Genomic DNA, 9,908 nt, shown 5'->3' on the forward strand with positions numbered 1-9,908 from the left:
TGGGTCATATTATAATTATAGTTGTTGGTAGTTTACTCATTTACATGCTCTAAATTAATATGTTTTCACATATAATAACATATATACATACTTGATGGTAAAAAAAGTATGCCCACCTAGGCCACGCCTAGGAAGCTTAAGAATTTCCTAGGCACTAGGCGAAAACCAATCGCCACGTTTACGACTAGCGCTTTTTCCAACTAAACAATCAACTACTGTTCGACTTGTTCTTGATATTTCTATGTCTCAAGGGTGAAACCTTCTGGAGGAACAAGTCTATATGTTCTGCATCATATTTGCAAATTGGACTAGTCTCTTCATGGTTTAAAGCACCACCCCCTAGTTGGTATTCTCGACTAAGCTCAAAATTGCAAGAACTTGGCTTCATAACTTTCAAGGCTAATGCATTATTGTTTCTCTTCAACAAGTCAGGTATCACGATGTTTATTCTGATATATGTTGATGACATTATTGTAGCTAGCTCCTCTGATTCGGCCACCTCATCCTTGCTACATAATTTGAGCGTGCACTTTGCACTCAAGGATCTTGGTGACTTGCACTTTTTGTTGGTATTGAGGTCAACAAATATTCTAGTGGACTCATCTTGATACAGGAAAAATATGCTACAGATTTTCTCCAAAAGATTGACATGATACATTGTACGAGAATTAGGAGTATCTCTTCGACATCGTCCATGTCTTTGGTGTGATAATTTTGGTGCCACTTATTTGTCTGCAAATCCCATCTTTCATGCACAAACAAAGCATTAGAAATTGACTATCACTTTGCCGGAGAACGAGTTGCTGAGAAACTTCTTGATGTGAGGTTTATTTTCATCAAAGATCATCTTGCAGATGGTTTCACAAAAACCTTAGATGTTAAGGATCTAGATGAGTTTAAGCGTAATCTCAACCTCTCTCGAAGTTTAGATTAAGGGGATTGTTAAGCTGCTATGTAATATCCATATATGCGCTAGTATAGTGTAGTATTCTACCCATATGTATAAACCTTGTATATACCTCGTGTAGGGTTTTTTCTACACCTACATAAACATGCAACCCGACCTAGGTAGAGGCCACAGTTCCATCCTTACGCACATGAACAACAAATGTCAATAAACATAAAATGTTTATACAGAGAAATATCATATATAAATATATTAGAAAAATGGTTATTTTCAGCGATCGATCCATTTTACTTCTAAATTTGAGAGATTAGAAAACCAGAAGTTTATTCAAAGTAGGATAGCAATATGTACGATACATTTTTTTTTGGAACAAAACCTGAAGTTTCAAGAAAAATCACATTTTCTAAAAAAAATCATGAATCTTCCTCAACTTCTCCTTTTCCCATATTGTCATTAGGAAATCTAGGATTTCCAATATTTCTTTTTGCATTGTTCAACTAGTAAATCTTATTTTTCTACTTAGCAGTTTTTTACGGTAATTTCTTGTGTTGCTTGTGTTGCCAAGTATCCAAAAATGCTTGATTGGAGGAAGGAACACAATCTTCCTAGTTTGGGGCTTTTGGCCTAGTTTCTCACTATAAAAGCTGTACAATAGTATTTAACTAGCCATGAGGAGCAATATACAAACCTTTTTCCATTCTTCAGTGCCGCGAGTGAGAATAATTTCAACAATGCATTTTTAAAAAAATTGCAGCTGCATGTTCGTGTCGAACCACTACGCGCAAATTGCAGCTGTCCGTGCATCAAGAGTTAACTCACCAATGCCCTTTGTGGAGGGCGGGCGCTAGCCGTCGGTCGGCTGATACGCTGCCAAAAAATCGGTTGCTTCCAGGACGGTTGGATCATGATCGTACGCAGGCAATTAGTCTATCTCTCCTAACGTCGCTTGCCTCCACTGCTGTGCTACAGTACAGTACGTCTGCAGGCCCTAGACCTGCTGCTTTGCTTTCCCCGTGAAGGTCTGGTAGAGCCTACGGTGATTACTGTTGAGTAAACAATGATTTCAATAGAAAGATAATTTCATAGCTTTACAATAAAATTGCTGGTGTATTTAAAACAATAATTAAATATAAACACAACAAAAAGTTAGGTGTTCACAAAAAATCGTAAACAATGATTTCAATGATAAAGGAAACCATTTCATATCTTTACAACAAACCACTAATGTATTTACAACAACAATTAAAAACAAATTCCACATAAATTTAGGTGTTTACAACAAATAGTAAACAATAATTTCAAGAAAAATCTCAAATTAATATTTCTTGTGCCAAGATATTTTTACAACAAATCACTAATGTATTTACAACAACATTTTAAAACAAATTCCACATAAATTTAGGTGTTTACAAAAAAATGGTAAACAATAATTTCAACAAAAAAATCTCAAACTAATATTTCTGTTTTCATGATATTTTTACAACAAATCACTATTATATTTACAACAACAATTAAAAACAAATTCAACATAAAATTTAGGTGTTTACAACAAATAGTAAACTATAGTTTCAGCAAAATAATTTAGCAGCCAACCAGCTATATAGCAAGGTAGGAGTATTAGCATACTGCATGCAGCTCCATTTATTAGCTAGTTTAACGAGCCACCTAGACCATGTGCGATGCAGCAGGTACTGCAGTGCATGCATGCTAGTCAAGCGCGCGAGGCTGGCCGCCGGCCGGTGGCATGCGGCTGCTCCAGTTTCTGCAGTGCATGCGGGATTGCGGGGGTGGCATGGGCGGATAGATTAGGTACTACTGTATATGCGTTGAGGCCGGAGCGACCGATCGAGGGACGCGATCGGTCGGCCGATGTGAAGCGTTTTCCTTTGTGGAGTCGGACGAGGACCAGACAGCTTTCTTCTTTCTTTCTTCTCACTCTAAAAGTCAAACTCCCCGTCTCACTTACCACCGGGGCCCACGTATCACGCGCCTTTGTGGGCCGTGAGTTGTGACTCCCCACTAAAAACAATCGCACGGCTCTCACCGTCACCAAACTAGACTAAAGTTTTCCCCACCTACGAAATAACCCTGTAGCATCACTGACAAGCTGACCCAATATTTTGCTGTCCCACATCTCAGCTACTCTAAAGAACGCAACAGCAAGAGCAACGCGTAGCAAAACCATCAGAGGATCCTCATCAAACTAATCTTTCCCTTCCCCTCTTCCGAACCCAGGCCAAACAAAAGCAAAATCAAATCGAAACGGAATAAAACCCCTCTTCCCCAAGCACTAATCCGGACGCGAATGCTGCGCCGGTGAGGAGATCTGCAGCGCCCGTGGGCACACCGGCGGCGGCGGGCAGGCATGGAGGCCCAGAACGGCGGCGGCGGGGGCTCGCCGGTGGTCCTCAACGTCTACGACTTGACGCCTGTGAACAACTACCTCTACTGGCTCGGCCTTGGCGTCTTCCACTCCGGGATCGAAGGTTTTGATCCTCTGTCCTTTCTATCCTCGTACTTGCTGGAACTTGATTTGGTTCGTAACTTCGTACAGGCATGATGTGCGGATGGCTGCTTTGATTAGCTTTGTAAGGGTGTTATAACGAGATATTTGTTGCCGCACGTCCTAGTCTAGTACTCTAGTGATTGGAAACATGCCAGATGGTTATGCAGTGTCTACTTTGTAGACGATAAATGCAGCCAGCGAAAAGTTACTTTCAGCTGTGCGGGGTGCCGGGGTGCAGGGGAAAACCAAGAACGAAAGAACAATACTGAATTATCAGGAGTGTTGATTGATATAGCATTGGCAGTTTGGCACATTTGCTGTATGTCACAAGCTAAAAGTAGTAGGTGGGTATTGAGCTGAAATAACCAAATGGTAGAGTTATAGCCTTTCTCTAGCCTTTATGGCTAGTTCTGTTCATTGAAAGCAATCTACATGTTACTGATCGGGCCGATTCGGATACGGAAATACGGCATTTTGAAAATGCATGGATATGAGGATGCGTTTTAATAGCTTTCTAAATTAGAAATAAATTTACGCGAATACATTGATACAGCGGCATTTGGTATTGCTACCGCCCCCTGATTTCTCTAAAATAGTAACATGACTCCACAGTACAGCCTAAGGATTTGTAGCTTGCTCTGCTTTTATCTGTATCATGCCAAAATATTTACCGTACATTGGATTACTGGCTAATGCTTTTATCTGTATCAGTTTTTTATTAATTTTCTGGCACTGCATTTTGTTGCTTGTACTGAGTTATGAGCTTGAACTCATTGTTTTATTGTTAACGGAAATGAACAGTTCATGGTTTCGAATATGGGTTTGGAGCACATGATCTCCCAACAAGTGGGGTTTTTGAAGTGGAACCAAAATGCTGCCCTGGCTATGTCTACAGAAGGTCGATATGGATGGGCACAACGGCGATGTCTAGGGCAGAATTCCGCTCGTTCATCGAAACTCTGGCGGGGAAGTACAGTGGAAATACGTATCATTTGATTTCAAAGAACTGCAACCATTTTACAGATGAGGTCTGTAAGAACATTACCAAAAAATCAGCCCCAGGATGGGTAAACCGGTTAGCAAGAGTGGGTCAGTATCACTAGTTCTACATCTTTTATCTCCCTGGCTTGCTCGGAACGACTAATTGTATCTTGTTAAATTCTTAGGTTCCTTTCTCAACCGTCTTCTACCAAAAAGCATTCAAGTCTCTACTATTAGTCACGGAGCAACTTGTCCTGCATACTCTGGTGAGATTGTATCTCCTGCCTACATTTTACTTAATTTGCTCAGTTGCTACTATTTTGAGTAAATTGTATGCAGTTATTAGCTACAGCTTGTTGTGTAGTAATTCACATTCTAAATGACCTGTACACTTCAAGATGTTAACATACATTTTAGTGCTATTGTTCGTTGTATGTTTTGAATGATGCATACCTCCGAAATTTCTTACTAACAAATAATAACAGAACATTCTGGTCACCCAATAAATATGGTTGTGTAGTGCTAATACATTTTGTTTTCTGCCTTCCTATTTTCTGTTTTAAAAAAAAACCTGGGCTATTAGGTTGGTTTTCTTCTACAGATTCATTGTGAAAAAAGAATTGTCCATGGTCTTACTCTTGTTGGGGAAACTTACATAGTGCAGGGAACAATATTAAAGATTCTTGGTTTCTACTGAATCAGTACTATTTCCCTAGTCACTTAATATTTTCATGGAGTACTTACATTTGTGTCCCTTGTTATATTTGCTACTCCTGTATTTTCTAGCTACTAGTTACTGACATTCTTCCTTTTCTTTGCCATAAATGCTAATATTTGGCTGTTCTTGATTTTGTACTAGATGATGATATGGATTCAATATCTTCATCCACTATTGGGGATAGTGATGTGGATGAGCTGGACCAACACTTGCTACCAGAAGCAGTCGTTGATCTTCAGTCTATACATGTATCACCAAAACTTCCCAAAGATCTCTGAATTCTCTGATCATTTGGGTTCCCTGTCGCAGTTTAACAGTTGTACACCGCAAAAGGTGGAGCCGATGTTTTGTGCCTTTCCTCGACCTAATAAACAATGCCTTCAGGTTTCTTCTCCCCAAGGGTCGAGTTATTTTTGTTCAGTTGTACTTTTCCAGGCTGCTTGTTATCCAAGTATAGTTCAATGTTGATTGTATTGATTCTTTTCTGACGAGTATTGTTGTATACACACATAGGAATTGTCTGGTGACAAGGTCACTTTGTAACTCTTTTTTTGTTAGCTCCATTCCACATATTGTTAGGCATTAGTATATTGTGTTCTTGTGTGCTGCCACGTCAATGCAAAATGCTGCCATTCTTCGCTGCCAATGTCCTGATGCTGTTAAGAGAGACGGGATTGGCACCAAACTGTGGTCCTGTTAGCACAAATTTGGAACCCCGGTCTAGCGAAATGTTTGTATGGCCACGGAATGTTTTGTACCCAATTAACATCATGTAACACCAAATCCATCTATTGTAATTTACATGCTGATTCTTCGTGTACTACTCCAGTGAGATTGATGGCAATACCAAGGGGAAGATTGAATCACTTAGCCAACATCAAGAAGCTATTTATTTCTTGGAATCATCAAGTGCAACCAGCATTTGGCTGGAGAAACGCACGTAAAAATCCACCAGCTAGCTCATAACACATGATTTGCACTCCTACTCACAACTAATTTATACCCAGAATCTCATGTGATAGCAAGAATCCAGTTAGCTTCGTCTTCAGTTATATGTAAAGAAGCATCTTAGACCCCAAGAAAATAGTTGCCATCAAAGAATGGCCAGCGCCTAAGACTATCACTCAGTTGAGGAGTTTTCTTGGTATGGCTGGTCATTACAGAAGATTTGTCAATAATTATGGGATCAATTCTAGGCCATTTCATGGCTGTCCAAAAAAGATTAATTCCAGAGGTCAGATGCTCAAATTGAGGCCGTCACAACATTGAAAAATATAATTAAAAAAAATCAACCATGCGTTGATCCATTGTGCATTTGGGCTACTTGTAGCATTCTTCTGACAAATACATATTTGTGGAAGGCTTGTACCAAACACTTGTTCCATTTTGTACGAAAACTGGAAAACAGCGCAGCCTCAACGGACATCTTTTTCAAGAACATATGGTAAATCAACTAATAAGCAAACAATAAAAATGATTACAAAAAACTATCTACAATTACACAGCATTGAGACCGTGATCCAGTGAATACATTCCCCCCCCCCCCCCCGCAACATACAGCGAGTAATTTCACCAGTATTAATCTGTGCAGCTACCAGATAACACCTGAAAGAATGATTTAAATACTTTCCCATGAAGACCTCAATCCAATAGACTTCACAAAATGCTGCATCCATCTTTTAATGCCCTGTGTTTGAACAGTGAAATTTGATGTAAATTGTGTCATGCAGCAATTGTCCATAATGCCAGCGGGTGTTCTTCACAGCTATAGTCCGCCGAGAATCTTCATGATCCCCACCTGAAGCTTCCTCATCTTGCATCTTTTCTATTATCCCACTTGCCATTTCAAAAAGTTCCATCTTGTCAAGCCGTATAAGGTTCTCAATGCCTTGGGGTACCTCAGTGAGCTCATCGCAACATCCAAGGGATAATACATTTAAATGTACAAGACTTCCCTTTCGAAACTCCAACTGAGAAAGGTTACACAACTCATGTAGGCTAAGTTTTTTGAGAACAGGAAAACAACCTTCTGGAAAGATCAAGCTCTTTGTGTTGCATGCATTGACCAGACTGAGATGTAACAGCCTGGGGAGCGATGAAAGCAATCTAATTGATTCTCCCTTGATCTCAGATGAACACAAACGCAACTGCATGAGGTTATCAAGGCAGCCAAACCATGAAGGCAACTTGCCTCTTGCTAACATCCCTGTCAATGAAAGTTTCTGTAGCTTTAGTGGTGGTGGATAAAAGGGCTCCAGGTCCATTGTAACATTAGCATCTCGACCGACAATTCCCAAGCGCAGAAGGCCGCTCATTTTGGAGATAGATGAGGCCAAATGAACAAGAATGCTCTCATGCATACCAAATAGCTCTAAGCTCTTCATATGTTTCAAGCTTCCTAAGGATTTGACTATCTTCTCATCAGCTTCAATGTATTTAAGGGTCTGTAGGCAGGTTAGGTTTTGTAGCCCCTGTGGAAATACAACTGCCCTGCCAGGGGTCGGATACCTAAAATCTGCAGATTGACGTCTATACAATATCAGGTGGCGCAGGCTCTTGAGCTTTGTTATGCTAGGCGGTAATCTCTGGACCATGGACCACTTGGCGTCTAAAGTTTGCAAGTGATGTAATTTTCCCAAATCCAGTGGAAGCTCTTCAATGAGGGTGGAACGGATGCCAAGATACCGCAGATTTAGAAGATTGGACAGTGAGCTAGGCAGTTTATCTATCTGAACGAACCATAAGTTTAATACGGTTAATAACCTAAATCTAGACAAGAGTGAAGAATCCATATCTGACATAAATGCATTTAAGGATCGAATCAATGTCATCTTTGGAACTGGTAGATGATCACTTTCGTACCGGTCAAGTATAAGATGACGGATCTTTTTTCTTGACTCCAATGCTGGCAGACACCTTAAGAATACAATGAACCCTTCCTTTGTTGACCTTTCCAGAATCAAATCCCTGATAAGGTCATGAATGCAGAGCCGCTTCGCTCGTCCAAACTCATTCTTTAACATGACCTGCAACAGGTTACGTTGCACTAGCTGGTTCAGGTAATCATCTGCAATCTCCTCCATTGTGCTCTGGCCCTTTTCCTCGATATAGCCTTCTGCAATCCACAACCTGATCAGAATTTTCCTTTTGATCGGGAAATCCTCAGGGTATATGCCACAATGGAGGAAACATCTTTTCAGGTGATATGGCAGATCATCAATACTCAGATTCAGTATGCTCGACACTTGCTTAATTCCGGTATCACTGCTTTCATTCCATTCAAGGTTGTCGTGAACATTCTTCCAAGCAAATTCGGTCTTCTTTAATGCAAGAAGATTACCAATTGATACAATGGCCAATGGTAGGCCACAACATCTGCTAAGCATCTTCAAAGCCCAACCCTCCAAATGACGCGGGCACTCCCGGGTGGCATCTTCCCTGAATGTGGTGTTACAAAACAACGACCATGCTTCCTGCTCAGGGAGCGGCTCCAACATGATGATCCTGGTGGATGGTGCCAGCGAGGCAACATCTTGACTGCGTGTCGTGATGATTATCCGGCTCCTGGTTCCGTCATCAACAAACGCATTGCGGATTTCATACCACGCATTGGCATCCCAGACATCATCCAGCAACAGCAAGCACCTCTTCTTGGCAAGATGCCCATGCAAAGCCTTCACCAGCGACCGGTAGTCCATCTCGTCGATGTCCCGAGGCATGCCGGCACCGATGTCCCGATGCAGTTCTTTGGAAATTTTCCTAAGGAGGTCCTCCGTGGTGAAGTTCTTGGAGACAGCCACCCACGCAGAGCAGTCAAAGTGGCGGCTTGCGGCGACTTCCTTGTACACGTTTGTGACCAGAGTGGTCTTGCCAACGCCGCCCATCCCGCAGACAGCGACCAGCGTCTGCCGGGAATCGGCGTCATCCGTAAGCCATTTCATCAGTAACCTTCTGTGCGCCCCAAAGCCGACGATTTCTTCCTCCTTCACGAAGTGCGCTGCTTCCGCCAACTTCCGGCTAGCGACGGCCACGGCGGCGCCGTGGGGAGAGCAAGCCTCGACTGAAGAACGGATGCCGTACCGCTCCTTGGCGTCCGACAGGTCGCGGAGCCTCGCCCGCGCCTTCCTCAGCCGTCCGGACAGAGCGAACCACGCGCCCAGGTTGGCGCAGGCGCGGACGAAGCCGCCGCCGGAGAGGAAGGCGTACTCGTCGGCGACGTCCTCCAGCTCGAAGCCGACGCCTCGCACCTGGTCCACCCACGCAGAGGCGAGCGGGTCGGCGCCGCGGCGGGAGTCGGCAAACCGGAGGAACGCGCGGAGGAGCTCCAGGTCCCGCGCCGCGGCGGCGATGCCCGAGCGGATGGCGACGAGGGCGGAGATGTCGACGGCCGCGTTGTGGGATAGCGCCGCGGCAACCTTCGCCGAGAGGGATATCGCGATCATCTCCGCCATGGCGTCGCACGGAGTACAGTGGATCTCTGGAGAAACGGTAGGCGCGCTAAAGTCAACCGTTCGGGCAGTCGGGATGGGACTTTTCTTTGACCAACAGCATCCTCTGATATTTTTCGGCATGATTGGTTGCCAGCAACGGCTTGTATGAGTTGGACCAAAAATGGGAGGGATGTTGCACGCGTCGGGAAGGGCGGGAGACGCCTCGAGAAAGTGCGCCATAATTCCCCTCACAGCCTACTCTCCCCTTTCACTCTCGCCCGTTCTCACTCGCCCTCTCATCTCCCTTCTGTCTCCTCTCGCCACCGGCGATTCTACTACCGTTGATAGATCGAAGACCACCGTGAG

At 43.2% G+C, this 9,908-nt stretch overlaps 2 protein-coding genes across 2 annotated transcripts; one reads left to right on the top strand and one right to left on the bottom strand.

Moving 5' to 3' along the window:
• The first annotated feature begins 3,115 nt into the window (after positions 1 to 3,115).
• On the top strand, positions 3,116 to 5,702 carry LOC127335829 (deSI-like protein At4g17486). Its single transcript, XM_051362562.2, has 4 exons — positions 3,116 to 3,393; positions 4,215 to 4,502; positions 4,580 to 4,660; positions 5,254 to 5,702. The coding sequence occupies exons 1-4, from the start codon at positions 3,273 to 3,275 to the stop codon at positions 5,388 to 5,390; spliced, it is 627 nt and encodes a 208-aa protein (XP_051218522.1). The 5' UTR covers positions 3,116 to 3,272; the 3' UTR covers positions 5,391 to 5,702.
• Positions 5,703 to 6,674: 972 nt separating this feature from the next.
• LOC127335830 (disease resistance protein RPM1) lies at positions 6,675 to 9,653 on the bottom strand. The gene has a single exon (XM_051362563.2). The coding sequence runs from the start codon at positions 9,561 to 9,563 to the stop codon at positions 6,792 to 6,794; it is 2,772 nt and encodes a 923-aa protein (XP_051218523.2). The 5' UTR covers positions 9,564 to 9,653; the 3' UTR covers positions 6,675 to 6,791.
• Positions 9,654 to 9,908: the final 255 nt, after the last annotated feature.

The sequence above is a fragment of the Lolium perenne genome, chromosome 2 (genome assembly GCF_019359855.2).
Source record: "Lolium perenne isolate Kyuss_39 chromosome 2, Kyuss_2.0, whole genome shotgun sequence".
Classification (NCBI taxonomy): Eukaryota; Viridiplantae; Streptophyta; class Magnoliopsida; order Poales; family Poaceae; genus Lolium; species Lolium perenne.